Raw genomic sequence first — 16,912 nt, forward strand, 5'->3', positions numbered from 1 at the left:
AAGATCACATACTTGTCACATATGTGCTACTCCCTGCTGCTCTTTAGACTGAGCGGTATGTTTTACAACACATCAATGTCCTGTCTGACAACCGGACATGTGAACTCCTTGGGGGAAACAACCTTGTCCCTAATCCTTCACACCCATCCTGCACGAGATCTGGGTTTGGGTGGGTCTATTTCTGTGCCTCACATATCACAATGACACCAACTACTCTACTCCCCCTATTATGATTTATCCCCTAACTACTACACTTCCTCGAGTCCCCTCTCTAGCCTTGGGTCTGGGGATCAGGTTTTATCCCGTGCCTGGTGTTAGGTCGGTCTTCCACACCACAGGGTCTCTCTTGTCCAGCCCCACCCATTACACCTGTCCTTGGGCTGGAATGTTTATCCAACATTCTGACCATGCCATTGGGTTAACCCGTCTCTCTTCGCTGTGTGTGGCATGAAGTGTGCCATATCTTTAAGATGTTAAGATGAGAGTATAAAAAAGAGCGCAGGTCAACAGTGTTTATTCTTTCTTTTGGAAAAGTTTTATTGTTGCACTTCCTTTTAAAACAGCTCATGTATTTTTGCACAATTTTATACACATAAAAACGGCATAAAAGCATAAAACACAGCATTTGAATGTTACATTTAAATTAGTTTAAAAGTACATGTTGTTAAAACCAATAGAAACATCCATGAATAAAATTAATTTTTCTTGTAAAAAACATCAAATTCTGTAAAAAGCCATTTAAAATGTGTACAAATGATTTAATGAAGGTAACACATTTTTAAGACATGAAAAACATTTTAAAAAGTTACTGTTAAAAGGCTTTCTTCTGTCTTTTGTACAGGAACGGTGTGAGTCCTTATCAAACTCGCCTCCTCCTGCTCCTCCGAATCAATTACCGTCCTGTCCGTCGGGGCCCAGAGGAGATCCCTCCCCTAGGCGCCACAGCGCTGTCAGGCCGTGACCGCCGGGACCTTGGGTGTTGTGGGGGACCCTTCGCCTGGGGTCGAGGCCCCCTTTCTTCTGTACCACCCCAGGGCTTCCGTGACTACCATGGCCACTGCCTGGGGGGTGGTCTCTACTCGTTTCACTACCAGCAGGTTGCGGGAGGACCACTGTGCATCCTTCAGACACGAGCTGGGCCGTTAGGTCCTCCCCTGCTGGCAGACACAGGGAAATCAGGGAGCCTGCTTCCTTCTACAGGTCCCTGGTGGCTCTGCACTCCCAGAGCAAGTGCCTCACCGACCCCTCTTGGCCGCAGCCTGGTAGGGGCACGCGGATATCCTCGCCATGTCCCGGGAGGGCATAACGGCCCTGACCGGGAGGAACTCGTGGGCAACCATCCAGGACAGGTCCCAGTGCCGAATCAGAAGAGCAGGATGGGTACACGTTATGCCAAACCGTTATGGGCTCGCCTATAGCAAGCCTGCGCACTGGACACACTGGTTCCTGCTCCTGCACAAGAGAGAGAAGAGAGCGAGGTTTAGTTACAACCGTGACTGCTTCTTTCTCCAGTTTAAAATATCTTAAAAACGTCTGGAGCTGGACGTAGTGTGTGGGGAGCAGGAAAGAGACTGGGGCTCGCAGGTCGACTGGGATCAGCCTCAGGGTCCTGAGGTAACATCCCAGCCAGAACCGTGCGAGGGCCTGGGTCTTGTTGTTGACCGGGGAGGTGGCAAGAGTGAGATGTAACGCTGTGTAGCGGCTGCCCAGGAACAAGTAGAGGTCAGGCAAGCCTTTCCCCCCCCCCTTGGACCTGGGCCTCTTGACCACCTCCCTCCTCAGCCTCTCCCACTTGCTTCCCCACAGGAAGTAAAACAGCATCAACAGTGAGTTTATGGAGGAGGAGTGTGTAACTGAGGGTAGGGTGGGTTTAAGGGGGACGAGTGTGTAACCGTGATGGTGGGGGCGGGTTTAAGGGGGAGGAGTGTGTAACTGTGGGTGGGTTTATGTGGGAGGAGTGTGTAACTGTGAGGGTGGGTTTATGTGGGAGGAGTGTGTAACCGTGATGGTGGAGATGGGTTTATGGAGGAGGAGTGTGTAACTGTGAGGGTGGGGTGGGTTTATGGGGGAGGAGTGTGTAACTGTAAGGGTGGGAGTGGGTTAGGGTTACAGTGATACACACTCCTCAGTGATACAGTGAATTATAAGTGAAATAATCTGTCTGTAAACAATTGTTGGAAAAATTACTTGTGTCATGCACAACGTAGATGTCCTAACCGACTTGTCAAAACTATAGTTTGTTAACAAAATTTGTGGAGTGGTTAAAAAATGAGTTTTAATGACTCCAACTTAAGTGTATGTAAACTTCCGACTTGAACTGTACATGATGGTGTTCTCTTCAGCTGAGGGCTGGTGCCAACTTATTTAGGTTCCAACACAACAAATGCAGAGCTAAATACTGTGTATCATCAGTCACCCCTCCAGCATGTTAGAGAAACAGAGGGAATGCTGCTTCTCTTTGCCATGCCGACGATAAAGCACTCAATCAGTAAACAGGGAACAGTCCACTCTAAATATGGACTGTTTTTACAAGTTATGTGCGACGTATGTGAGGTTGTACAGGTGTGTGTTTATGACTGAAATCAGATTCATGAGTGAGACGTATTTTGGCACGAGACCCCAAAACCCTTCTGTGGGCTGAAGAGTAGACTGAGCGGGAGGGCCATGATTATTAATAGCCCCTGGAGCCAGAGGTGTTACTAATGAGGGGGGTTTTGGGGGGTGCATATGTGTTGATGCCCCACTAGAGATTAGGGGTGTCAGAATGATCCTCCTTGCCCGGTAACCCACTGACCTTGGGCAATGATTAACTCAGCATGACAGAGTTTATAATGAGTATTACAAGTGGTCATGACTCGTGTGTGTGTGTGTGTGTGTGTGTGTGTGTGTGTAATTATTTTTTGCACTCTTGAGACCAAGGTCAAAGACACACTGCCAGAAGCTATTCTGGGTGCCATAGCTACAGAGACGCTATTATAATAATAATAATGACTATGACAATTATAAAAGAGTAACCAGAAGTCACTTTGCTTAGCAATACAGCAGCTGCTGGTATGAAATTAAGAATATACATATTCTACTGAGCCATTCACTTAATGTTTGTATTCTTATCTTGTATTATTTCTTATTGTTGTTGCATTGTCGAAGGACCCTACAAGTAAGAATTGAATTGGATGGTGTATACCATGTGTATCCCGTACATACACACACAGTGACGGATCTCGTTTGTATGTGTCCCTGGGCAATCCCCCCCCCTTCAGCCCAGCACTCCAAACTTCTCTCTCACATTTACCAATGTGGAAAATCTTTCCTGAAGGGCTGAGGTTGCAGCATCAACAACAACATTGAAAAATGTCCCCTCCAGCTTCTTCAGGACATCACTCAAAGGCTCAACAAATGCTTCGTATGAAAAGTGCCGCTTTGTGGACCTCAGTCTTTTTTGTTGTAGAACGGCCTCTACATTCACACCCTCACAAATATCCTTGGCTGATGTTTGTGCAGTCATAAAGCCTGTTGACCTGTAGAGACCTCTCTCTGTCTTTCTGAGAAGACTGACTGCAACATCCACATGCATCTTGGGAGACTGCATCAGCTTTCTCACATGTTGGATCTGGCTCAAGCTGTCACACCACACCACTGTACAGATGCTGAAGCGATATGATCCCACCTCCTCTGACAAGGACTGGGCCTCAATCTTTATCACAGGGTCTTTGGTTTGATCCCTCACCTCAATCAGTGCCTCTCTCACCGCTGCTGCCTGATACATCAGTGGCTCGACGCTCTTAACTTTACGCTCCCACCTTGTCTCAGTCCACATCTTCAAAGTGATATCCACATGTTTTTTCAGGATGGCCCATCGTTGTATGGAGGCTGAGAACAAGGTGTACAGTTTGTATAAGATGCCAAAGTAGCCTGTGGCATTGACAGAACTTTTAGCAGCATCAGTCACGACCAGGTTCAATGTGTTTAAAAAAAACATATATATATATATATATATATAGTGGGGCAAAAAAGTATTTAGTCAGCCACCAACTGTGCAAGTTCTCCTACTTAAAAAGATGAGAGGCCTGTAATTTTCATCATACCTACACTTCAACTATGACAGACAAAATGAGAAGAAAAATTAAATTTGGTGGCACATAAGTATTTGGTCAATAACAAAAGTTTCTCAATACTTTGTTATATACCCTTTGTTGGCAATGAAAGAGGTCAAACGTTTTCTGTAAGTCTTCACAAGGTTTTCACACACTGTTGCTGGTATTTTGGCCCATTCCTACATTCAGATCTCCTCTAGAGCAGAGATGTTTTGGGGCTGTTGCTGGGTAACACGGACTTTCAACTCCCTCCAAAGATTTTCTATGAGGTTGAGATCTGGAGACTGGCTAGGCCACTCCAATACCTTGAAATGCTTCTTACGAAGCCACTCCTTCGTTGCCTGGGCGGTGTGTTTGGGATCATTGTCATGCTGAAAGACCCAGCCACGTTTCATCTTCAATGCCCTGCTGATGGAAGGAAGTTTTCACTCAAAATATCACGATACATGGTCCCATTCATTCTTTCCTTTACACGGATCAGTCGTCCTGGTCCCTTTGCAGAAAAACAGCCCCAAAGCATGATGTTTTCACCCCCATACTTCACAGTAGGTATGGTGTTCTTTGGATGCAACTCAGCATTCTTTGTCATCCAAACACGACGAGTTGAGTTTTTACCAAAAAGTTATATTTTGGTTTCATCTGACCATATGACATTCTCCCAATCTTCTTCTGGATCATCCAAATGCTCTCTAGCAAACTTCAGACGGGCCTGGACATGTACTGGCTTAAGCAGGGGGACACGTCTGGCACTGCAGGATTTGAGTCCCTGGCGGCGTAGTATGTTACTGATGGTAGGCTTTGTTACTTTGGTCCCAGCTCTCTGCAGGTCATTCACTAGGTCCCCCCGTGTGGTTCTGGGATTTTTGCTCACCGTTCTTGTGATCATTTTGACCCCATGGGGTGAGATCTTGCGTGGAGCCCCAGATCGAGGGAGATTATCAGTGGTCTTGTATGTCTTCCATTTCCTAATAATTGCTCCCACAGTTGATTTCTTCAAACCAAGCTGCTTACCTATTGCAGATTCAGTCTTTCCAGCCTGGTCTTTCCAGCCTACAATTTTGTTTCTGGTGTTCTTTGACAGCTCTTTGGTCTTGGCCATAGTGGAGTTTGGAGTGTGACTGTTTGAGGTTGTGGACAGGTGTCTTTTATACTGATAACAAGTTCAAACAGGTGCCATTAATACAGGTAACGAGTGGAGGCTCTCTGTGAGAGCCAGAAATCTTGCCTGTTTGTAGGTGACCAAATACTTATTTTCCACCATAATTAGCAAATAAATTAATTAAAAATCTTACAATGTGATTTTCTGGATTTTTTTCTCTCATTTTGTCTGTCATAGTTGAAGTGTACCTATGATGAAAATTACAGGCCTCTCTCATATTTTTAAGTGGGAGAACTTGCACAATTGGTGGTTGACCTAATACTTTTTTGCCCCACTGTATATATATGTATAATCATCCACTTACATGAGGAGTGAAGAAGCCCTATGCACCATTAACACATCTACTCCTGGAGTAACTCCCTATCAAAGAGACTCATTAGATGGTTTGGCAGGAGGCCCTGGGCCAATGGGAGGTCAAAGTTGAGGGCTTAGGGAGAGTGAGAGCGAAGTTACAGACATGAAGATAGAACTTGAACCACTGACTAAGGTTGCCTTCAATCACAAAGGTTGAAACGGATGTCCAACACACCTGTTTGCTCGGGGGAAAACGTTGTTTTACATTTTGAATTGGTTTTCTGACAGACAGGACAGCACAACCCTCTCCCCCAACACACTCCTCCCTTTGAAAGCCATTGGGATGCTGTGTCTTTTACGCATCCATTTGTCTGATTGGAAGGTACCCTTAGAGTCCTCATGTAATAATCAACAATGTAAATGTTAACTCTCTTGCTCTCTCTGTCAATTGCATTCAGTACCTCTATCCATCTCTTTACAGGTGGCACAGAAAATATTCCAAAGATCTCCAGAGCCTTCTGACCTGTGATCTCTCCAGAGCCTTCTGACCTGTGATCTCTCCAGAGCCTTCTGACCTGTGATCTCTCCAGAGCCTTCTGACCTGTGATCTCTCCAGAGCCTTCTGACCTGTGATCTCTCCAGAGCCTTCTGACCTGTGATCTCTCCAGAGCCTTCTGACCTGTGATCTCTCCAGAGCCTTCTGACCTGTGATCTCTCCAGAGCAGAGAAGTAAACACCGCTGGTGGTAATATACTTTATGCACTATGCAAATCTCCATCACAATTGCTGTCTTTCTAAGTGATGAGCGTATTATAGCATATTATCCATTTACTGTACTCACTCCAAAACTCATGCGTGTCAATCCCCCTGTCCCCAGGTGAGTCTGCTGGGCCATGGAAGTTAAGAGCAGCACATCAAAAGAACCTGCCACTCTGTTGTCAGTTATCAGCAAATATCAAGGCTTTCAAAGGCCAAATTTGGGGGATGATCACCAAACTCAATAAAGTTTGGTATAAACTAATCATGTTCAAGTTGTTACAAAACAGTACATTTTTAATAGTCTGTTCTAAACATTTTTACTAACTACTTTGGTAACTTAAACATCATACAACATGCAGACTTTCTCCAACAAGACAGCACTTGGTGCTTACCTAAAGGTCTAAAATCAATGCAAGTGTCATGTCCAGGGTGTATACATTTTTATTAATGTACAGTACATTCAGACCCCTTGACTTTTTCCACATTTTGTTACGTTACAGCCTTATTCTGAAATTGACTAAATAGTTTTTTTCCTCATCAATATACACATAATACCCCATAATGACAAGGCAAAAACAGGTTTAGAAATGTTTGCAAATCTATTTAAAATAAAACGTAAATAGCACATTCACATAAGTATTCAGACCCTTAACGCAGTACTTTGATGAAGCACTTTTGGCAGTGATTACAGCCTCGAGTCTTCTTGGGTATGACGCTACAAGCTTTGCACACCTGTGTTTGGGGAGTTTCTCCCATTCTTCTCTGCAGATCCTCTCAAGCTCTGTCAGCTTGGATGGGGAGCGTCGTTGCACAGCTATTTTTAGGTCTCCAGAGATGTTAGATCGGGTTCAAGTCCTGGCTCTGGTTGGGCACACTCAAGGTCATTCAGAGACTTGTCTCGAAGCCAATCCTGTGTTGTCTTGGCTGTGTGCTTAGGGTAATTGTCCTGTTGGAAGGTGAACCTTCACCCCAGTCTGAGGTCCTGAGTGCTCTGTATCTCTCTGTACTTTGCTTCGTTCATCTTTCCCTCCATCCTGACCAGTCCCCCAGTCCCTGCTGCTGAAAAACATCCCCACAACATGATGCTGCCACCACCATGCTTCACCATAGGGATGGTGCCAGGTTTCCTTCAGACGTGCCACTTGGCATTCAATCTTGGTTTCATCAGACCATAGAATCTTGTTTCTCATGGTCTGAGAGTCCTTTAGGTACCTTTTGACAAACTCCAAGTGGGCTGTCATGTGCCTTTTACTGAGGAGTGGCTTCCGTCTGGCTACTCTACCCTAAAGGCCTGATTGGTGGAGTGCTGCAGAGATGGTTGTCTTTCTGGAAAGTTTTCCCATCTCCACAGACGAACTCTGGTATTTTGCCAAAGTGACCATTGGGTTCTTGGTCACCTCCCTGACCAAGGCTGTTCCAAGAAATCGCTTCTAATAATATTACTGACTGTTATACCTCTATGGCCCTGTGGTTGTCTGGCAGCATTCTGGTTTCTAATAATATTACTGACTGTTATACCTCTATGGCCCTGCGGTTGTCTGGCAGCATTCTGGTTTCTAATAATATTACTGACTGTTATACTTCTATGGCCCTGTGGTTGTCTGGCAGCATTCTGGTTTCTAATAATATTACTGACTGTTATACCTCTATGGCCCTGTGGTTGTCTGGCAGCATTCTGGTTTCTAATAATATTCCTCCCTGTCCAGCTGAAATGCAATAACAACAAAAACATGAATAACAATAAGCCTAGTCAGGTAGTCATTTGGCTAACTAGGCTAATTAAGCATGCATGTATATGTGTTTAAGCCTATTCAGCTAAATGTTACCAATACAGCCTATTTAATCAATAAACAGGCAGTGGAATGAAGTAGTTTGACAAAAAGTGTTCAAAAGTCAGTAACAATTCTTTAAAATATATTGTTTTTATTTTCCAGTAACATAACATTATTAGCTACTGTTTCCCCCCCAGCAGTTTCAATTTAGCTAACGTTCGCTAGCTACATGTTATCAACCAGATGTTTAACTAGCAAATATATGTGCTTTCTACTCACATCTAAAGCTGCCTGATGAAGCCAGTCAGTTGATAGTGAAATGAGGATGAATATCAGAAGCCAGTTTAGCTGACATGAGCTGCTGTCAATTTCAAATGAAATGTACCATTATATCAAAGATTTGTATAACTAACCCAAGATAGACCAGAGCCTGTAATTTCCAATGGGAGCAAATTAAGCATAATGGGCAGAACAAGCAAGGAGGTGACAGAGCCTAGCACAAGTTAGTAAGATCCTATTGGCATGTTCTAGCATTTATTTGTGCATTTCCCATTAGGGAACGCCTACTCTGTGACGTGCATGTATGCAATAACTAAATTCATCCTCGCACTCCTTTAAACAACGCAACTTTGGCAAAGGGTAAAGTCTACAAAATGCAGTCCACTATGTTTGTTACAGTTTCTAGTTTTGGAAACAGAAAACTGTATGGAGATCAAATGTTTCAATCATGAGAAAAGTTGCAGAATGTTGGCCAAAATCCATCTCTTCTCTCACTGCCGGCTACTGAGCTTCCTCTCATCACCATATTTGGTAGTAAGTGGAAACGCCAAACGGATGCTTCACATTTATACATAGGTGAAATATCTGTGATTATATTTCACATGTTAACTGTGCAATATGTAGAAATCGCTCCACCATTTCTTGGTTGCAAAAAAATATAATAGTTTTCCTAATTTCAGTTTATGTGACAAAACAAGCAATGTAGAGAATCATTGTACCAATCAAACCGCTGTGAAATATCTTTTCAGACGCAAAAACAAAACGTAAGAACAGGAAGCATAGAAACGGCGCACATAAAACAGATCTACCGCTTCTTAGACTTGCTTTCAATGACAGATCTGTAAATCATATTTCTATGTGGTTTTGGCTGATCAAAAGTTCCTGCCAGCAAAGCTGCTCAAAACAGTTTTTTTTACTTGCAAATCTCTTTCTACAAACTTACAAAACATTCTACAAGTTTACGAATCCAACGTGACAATAGGGACAGATTTTTGAGTATGCACAGATAAAAAATAAAAAAAATCTCCAAGTGTATTTTATATTCACAGCAGAATATGAATTGTTGTAAATGGACTTGTAATAATTCTGTAAAAAATTATGCTTGCAAATCTTATTGAATGTATTCAAATGTCAAGTTACAAGTTTGTGACTGTTGTAAAAAAAATCACACCTCATGATACAGCTTGCATAATTAAATCATACTTGCAACCACAAATCTCAATGTGCGACCACGGAAGAGTTCTGTCATCATTATTATACCATACAAACTGGTTGAATCAATGTTGTTTACGCGTCATTTCAATAAAAAACTTTTAAAAAATCTATGTTGAATCAATGGAAAGCTGATTGGATTTGTGAAAAGTCATTAACTTCAAGGAATTTAGTTGATTTTCTGTTTTTCAGCTAACCTTTAAACTAAATCCAATGGCATGGTTGAATTTGTTCTTGATTTGACTTTGAATTCATGTTAGTTGCCAAAACTAGATGCTGAACTTGTGTAAGCATGGCATCAATGCTCACAGAAATATGATACAATAATATACTAACGACAATACAATGTCCAACTGCACCTTATCATAAAAACTGATAAATACAGCTGCAGGATTTACACTGCTATTTTTAGAATCAACAAGATATATTTCAAGAACAGGAATCTCACACAGGCCTATTTTTAATTCAGAAATACTCCTATATCCCTCAGGACTTGACACTGTGACCTGCAGGCTACTGGAGCAGAGTCTTATCAAGTACAAAGGACATGGTGCAAACAACTACAGCTGCTCAGTGGTCATCCATTGAAACTCATTGTACCTTGTAGATAGAGGCACAAAGACAAGGGTGATGAAACAAAAGAGGTTGTCTTGGTCATACCAATAGTTTGAAAGGCAATTAATACAGTACAATACAGTGATTTTCCTTGTCAGCATCATAATCATTTTCATGATCTTGTTTGTGGTAGTGATACTACTAGACTTAACCTGTGACACACACAACCAGCCTCTTCTGTGGCCTTTTAAGGACAGGTAAAATGAGTGATGTTGGTAGCCTACTAAATGGATGTCTGAATGTCAGATCTAGCCTACAGTTCAAGCTGTGTTCTCTAAAAAAGGCAGCTGCTGACCATGCACATGCCTCCACATGCTTGCCATAACAGACCGACATTTATAGGGGCACCATTCAAATTAGTTTACCAGCAATAATGTTTTAATGAGTTACTCTGTAGTTATGAACATGTACTTTGACATGAGTGATCCAAAAAATTCATAACTGACAGGCCTACTATGGAATTGACTTTTTTGGTAACATTTTGCATTAATTAAGCCACAGTCTACATAGTTTATATTTATAAAACAGTTATAACACAATTTAAAATTGCAAAATTGTTATATTGGTTCATGCCAAATAGTGACCTTATGACTGCACTGCTATTGATTATACCTATTGTAATTATTAATATTACTAGCTAGTAAGCCTATATACAGAATTATGTGAAGTGTTAAACAACCCCCCCCCCCCCCCCCCCCCCCCCCCCCCAAAAGAACCATGCATCTATTAGGCATATTATATAGTAGCCTCGTCAAATTGTAAGTTCAATGATATATTTTTTCGTGGCACTTTTCGTTGTCTTTAAATAGCAGCATATATGAGGTAAGGACCTCTCATCATGTACCTTTTTACCGTATGACCTTGTACGTGTCGAACTCAAGCTGCATGTGTCAGTCAGCTGTGTATGGCAAGTGCGAGTGGGTATCATGAACGGAAGCGCATAGTTGAGCAGTTTTGTCACCGTCCGCGCAATAAATCAGCTCTGACTGACTAGCCATTAGGCAGGCATTCTGCGATGTCACCTTATCTATGAGTAGAGTGCAAATGATTGAAGGTGTCTAGCGGTTTAGGAATTACATTTTTACAAGCCAGCAATGGTGACATCAGCGCATACCACGGACGCATGCCAGGCGTGACCACTGACGAGACACCTTGGCTGGGGCTGCGCGAGATGGTAAAGGGTGAATAGCGGGAAACATGACCTCATTTCAGTTTTTTTTGGTTCCTAATCACAAACTCGTAGGCTATATAAGAGATGATGGATCTCATCCTCACCCAGAACAGAATTGACACTGGCCACTTCGGGAGTTGAGACACCGGAATACTTTTTATCACACAGACAGACTAGACATGGGACTGCACAGCGTTGAAGAGCTGGTAGGTTGTTTTTTGTATGTGTGATCGGGATTCACTCTGCCTAATCCATTATTTCCTCTGGGTTTGGGCATTCTAGATGTTGCTGACAATATTAGTCTCTGATAGGTAGACAGGGCCGGCTCCAGGCATAAACGCTTAGGGCCTCTGTCTTGCTCTCAATTTACTGTTGAGAGTTAGACTCGTAGAATATATATAAGGTGCAAGTTCGAAATTTGGTTCTGCATCAGCAATTTTTATCTTGTTATGCCAATCACTGACAGTCACTCAATTAGCAATGTCAACTAACAATTTGTATATTGGTAAATTAGTCTAGCCAGCTATCTAAACTTGTAGTAATCATGGCTGAATAGCAATCGGGCATGCAGGGCACATGCCTAGAGGCCCTGTCCTCCAGGGGGCCCCCATAAATGTTTTAAGTCACTCTCACTATGATATTACTAAAATGGTATAAATCATGGCAAAATGTATAGAATTGCAGGAAATGTCTTAGAAAATTGCTGTGTAGAACTGCAGAGCACTAGCTTTACCACGGCAACATTTTCTCTACACCCCATGGCAAAATATGTAGAATTGCAGGAAATGTACTTTAAAACAAAAAAATCTCTCTGCTGTCAAGAGGGGAGCCACTAAAATGTTTTGCCTGCAAGGGGAGGGGGGGCAACCAAATCTAGTTTAGGGCCCCCAAAAGGCTAGAGCCGGCTCTGTAGGAGATTTTTCCGTTTGGTAATCTCCATTTTTCAATCTTTCCACACATTTCAGACTTGATTTTCCCTCATGAAAACTGTATCAATCTCCTACAAAAATGTCCATTAATTATAATCCACATAATAATTCACATTTCCTGTGCTGCAGGATTATTTTTCTGCTGTAGCAAACATGCTCAAATTAAGATCCTACATCTATCTGTACATACAATTAACAAAACATTATGGTTTTCATTTGGTCCAAAATAATCCAGCAGTTGGTTGTCTGCCCAGTCATCTAAAAGGGTTGGCTTTGATCAGTCTGTAAATGAGTTGGACATTAGACAGCACACATTTCTCTATTAGCACCCCAATACTTCCTTCTTTGGTCCTTTATTAGGACAGAAAAATCTCACAGAGGGAAGGCTTTGTTGTGAAAGCCTGTCCTCCATTCTGTTTTTTCCTTTCTTGGAATAGAAAGTACTGCGTAGGTGGATGGCCAGCTCATCTCCAATCTGTTTTCTCTCCCAGGTCACTGGTAAAAGGTGTGAGGGAAAGGAGGCAGGCCAGCACCTATCGGGGGCGTGTTCAGAGAGTGTGTACGAGGCAGCCGTCAACCAGGAGAAACAGGATGGCCGGAGGTCACACAAAGACCTCATCCCAGAGGAGAATGAGAACAGCACTCAGGAGGAGATCACAGTTGTCAATCTCAATGTGAGTTTTTGGCTCCTCATATGCTTAGTACTCAATTAGAAACACTGAACATTCTACTTGCCTTTCAAAATGTGGCCCAACATTCTGTATACCTTATTCCTTTTCAGACCGACAAATCAGGCCGGCTGAAACTAGAGACCGTGGATGACCTTTTCAACATCCTGAAACTGAGGAAGAGGAGGAGGGAGAGGAAGGTGCAGAACAGGAAAGAACCTGAGCCAGAGATCATTGTACGTCCCGCCACTATTCACTCTACACAATCTTTCTCTCCTTCTTTCTTTAAAATCCCTCACCATAATCAAGGAGAGGGAATTCAATGTAGAAAGGCCAGCAACGGATTAAAACAAGTCAAACGGCACTAAGCTAATGCAACATGTCTCTTTTCATTGTCACACAGCCCGACACAGTCGATGAAGACACGTTCCTGAAAGCAGCTATGGAAAATAAACTGCATGTGATTGAGAAGTACCTGTCAGATGGAGGTGACCCCAACGTCGGTGATCATGTGAGTACCGCATCATGTCTCTCTTATGATGACACATGGACAGCCATCTTAAGTCAGTCTTTTGACATGCCAGAAGCTACATTGATTGAAATACAACATCTTGAGTTACAGACAGCCGAAGGCCAATATAGCACTAGTCTCACAATGCCACAGGACAAGTAACAGGAAGCCAAACAAATCTCACTTAACTCTGTCTGCCCTCCCTCTCTTACAGTTCCTAAGGACAGCACTACACAAAGCCTCATCCAAGGGCCATGTGGAGATTGTGAAGAGACTGCTGGAGGCTGGGGCTTCCATTGAGAAGAAAGACAGAGTAAGTTCTCTCTCTCTTTCTCTTAGTCACAAACTCAGATACTCACGCAGTCATGCAAGCATACACGCACTCTCACTCACTTGCTCACTCAATCACTCATCAGAGCTCTAATTACATACAGTACATGGGAAATGGTTCAGAATGGCTGGGAACTGTCATCATCCTAACACTGTTTGTTTTGCCCACTCCCTCCAGTTGGATGCCACTTCAGTACACTGGGCCTGCAGGGGAGGCAGCTTGACTACTCTGGAGCTGCTTCTCAATGAAGGAGGGAAGTTCAACTCCAGAGACAAGGTACAACACTGAGACAGAGAGCCCTTAAACCCAATTTGTGATGCCCAACATCAAAAACATATAGGGTTTTACTTAGGGATATATACAGAACAGAGCCATATATAGAGCATATTAAATGGTATATGGAGAGTTGAGCAGTCTGTGTTTGTGGTCTGACCCCCCCCTCTCTGTTTTCTCTCAGCTGCGCAGCACTCCTCTCCATGTGGCAGTGAGGACGGGACACAATGAATGTGCTGAGCACCTCATCCACTGTGGAGCAGACGTCAACGCTAAAGACAGAGTAAGACATACAAACCCTAATATGACAAATGCAAGCATGGGGCAAATCACAGAGAGGCTTCACAAACCCACCAATTATACTCCATGCTATAATTTGTACTCCCGCTATCATCCAGAAGGTGAGGTCAGTACAGGTGCACCAAAGCTGGGACCGAGAGACTGAAAAATAGCTTCTATCTCAAGGCCATCAGACTGTTAAATAGCCATCACTTGCCGGCTACCACCCAGTTACTCTTAGAGGCTGCTGCCCTATATACAGTACATGGACATGGAATCACTAGCCACTTTAATAATGGAACACTAGCCACTTTAATAATGTTTACATACTGCTTTACTCATTTATATACTGTATTCTGTTCTACTGTATTTTAGTCAATGCCACTCCGACATTGCTCTTCCTAATATTTACATTACCGATCAAAAGTGTGGGGTCACTTAGAAATGTCCTTGTTTTTGAAAAAAAAGCTTCTTTTTTTTGTCCATTAAAATAACATAAAATTTATCAGAAATACAGTGTCGACATTGTTAATGTTGGAAATAACTATTGTAGCTGGAAATTGCTGATGTTTAATGGAATATCTACATAGGCGTACAGAGGCCCATTATCAGCAAACATCACTCCTGTGTTCAAATGGCACGTTGTGTTAGCTAATACAAGTTTATCATTTTAAAAGGCAAATTGATCATTAGAAAACCATTTTGCAATTATGTTAGCACAGCTGAAAACTGTTGTCCTGATTAAAGAAGCAATAAAACTGGCCTTCTTTAGACTAGTTGAGTATCTGGAGTATCAGCATTTGTGGGTTCGATTACAGGCTCAAAATGGACAGAAACAAATACATTTCTTCTGAAACTCGTCAGTCTATTCTTGTTCTGAGAAATGAAGGCTATTCCATGTGAGAAAATTGCCAAGAAACTAAAGATATCGAGTCTAAACAGAATAGAAAGAGGAGTGGGAGGCCCCGGTGCACAACTGAGCAAGAGGACATTAGAGTGTCTAGTTAGAGAAACAGACGTCTCACAAGTCCTCAACTGGCAGCTTCATTAAATAGTACCCACAAAACACCAGTCTCAACGTCAACGGTAAAGAGGCGACTCCGGGATGCTGGACTTCTAGGCAGAGTTCCTCTGTCCAGTGTCTGTGTTCTTATGCCTATCTTAATCTTTTATTTTTATTGGCCAGTCTGAGATATGGCTTTTTCTTTGCAACTCTGCATAGAAGGCCAGCATCCCGGAGTCGCCTCTTCACTGTTGACGTTGAGACTGGTGTTTTGTGGGTACTATTTAATTTAGATTTAATGAGGCTGCTAAATATGTGTATGTGACCAATACATTTGGATTTGATTTGATTTGCACTATTGTATAGTATGGTTGTGTATTGCGTTTTTAATAGTTACTTTGTTTATGACCAGGATGGAGACACACCCATGCACGATGCTGTGAGGATAAACCGATTCAAAATGATCAGGCTGCTGCTGATGTATGGAGCCAGTCTTAAAACTAAGAACAGTGTAAGTACTCCATAATCATCCAACATGTCTGTCCTCATACAATTTTGGCTCATCTTTTCACATTCATTGAGTATATTCCAGTGATGTCGGTATGTTTGTTACTGGCTATTGTGTGAGCATAGCGCCATTTACAGTCCATTTGAATATTGATGTGTGATACAGTAAGGTGATCCATTTTACAAATGCTTAGTTCATTTGAATGTTTGTGTTTTTTCCCCTTGCAGGAAGGCAAGTCCCCTAGTGAGAATCTTCTGGCATGGCAGAGTGGTGCTAAAAACCTCCTGTGTAACATCAACAATGACAAATCTGTTAAATAGAACAATGACTTCTCAAGGTCTTGGGGAGATCTATGGCTATTGAAATCCATCCATTCATTCAGATTGTCATTGATAACTGATACTGATAGAATTGTTGAATGCCGATATTGCTGGCCAATGTTAGGGCTGTAGCTTCCATGCATTTTGATGTTGTGTTGAAGTTGGCTATTGAGATTCTGGGGATATTTATGTGATTGTTGGTTTTATTTTTATTTCACCTTTATTTAACCAGGTAGGGCAGTTGAGAACAAGTTCTCATTTACAACTGCGACCTGGCCAAGATAAAGCAAAGCAAAGCAAAAACAACAACACAGAGTTACACATAAAGAAACGTACAGTCAATAACACAATAGAAAAATATATGTACAGTGTGTGCAAATGTAGAAGAGTAGGGAGGTAAGGCAATAAATAGGCCATAGAGGCAAAATAAATGACAATTTAGCGTTAACACTGGAGTGATAGATGATGTGCAAGTAGAGATACTGGGGTGCAAAAGAGCAAGAAGATAAGTAACAATATGGGGATGAGGTAGTTGGGTGTGCTATTTCCAGATTGGCTGTGTAAGCTGCTCTGACAGCTGATGCTTAAAGTTAGAGAGGGAGATATATAAGACTCCAGCTTCATGGATTTTTGCAATTCGTTCCAATCATTGGCAGCAGAGAACTGGAAGGAAAGGTGGCCAAAGGAAGTGTTGGCTTTGGGGATAACCAGTGAAATATACCTGCTGGAGCGCGT

The 16,912-nt window shown here is 42.4% G+C and overlaps 1 protein-coding gene across 1 annotated transcript; it reads left to right on the plus strand.

Annotated features, from left to right (window-relative positions):
• The first annotated feature begins 11,381 nt into the window (after window positions 1-11,381).
• On the plus strand, window positions 11,382-16,547 carry ankrd1a (ankyrin repeat domain 1a (cardiac muscle)). The gene is made up of 9 exons (XM_021576384.2): window positions 11,382-11,561; window positions 12,776-12,958; window positions 13,066-13,188; window positions 13,356-13,463; window positions 13,678-13,776; window positions 13,972-14,070; window positions 14,252-14,350; window positions 15,762-15,860; window positions 16,085-16,547. The coding sequence occupies exons 1-9, from the start codon at window positions 11,535-11,537 to the stop codon at window positions 16,175-16,177; spliced, it is 930 nt and encodes a 309-aa protein (XP_021432059.2). The 5' UTR covers window positions 11,382-11,534; the 3' UTR covers window positions 16,178-16,547.
• The last annotated feature ends 365 nt before the right edge of the window (window positions 16,548-16,912 follow it).

Source organism: Oncorhynchus mykiss, chromosome 20 (assembly GCF_013265735.2).
Source record: "Oncorhynchus mykiss isolate Arlee chromosome 20, USDA_OmykA_1.1, whole genome shotgun sequence".
NCBI lineage: Eukaryota > Metazoa > Chordata > Actinopteri > Salmoniformes > Salmonidae > Oncorhynchus > Oncorhynchus mykiss.

What these genes read in the sequence shown, in the direction of transcription:
- ankrd1a (XM_021576384.2), top strand. Translation starts at nt 11,535, where the DNA reads ATGGGACTGCACAGCGTTGAAGAGCTG. An exon ending in CCATTGAGAAGAAAGACAGA is followed by an intron (nt 13,777 to 13,971) that starts GTAAGTTCTCTC and finishes CACTCCCTCCAG; the next exon opens with TTGGATGCCACTTCAGTACA. An exon ending in AGTTCAACTCCAGAGACAAG is followed by an intron (nt 14,071 to 14,251) that starts GTACAACACTGA and finishes GTTTTCTCTCAG; the next exon opens with CTGCGCAGCACTCCTCTCCA.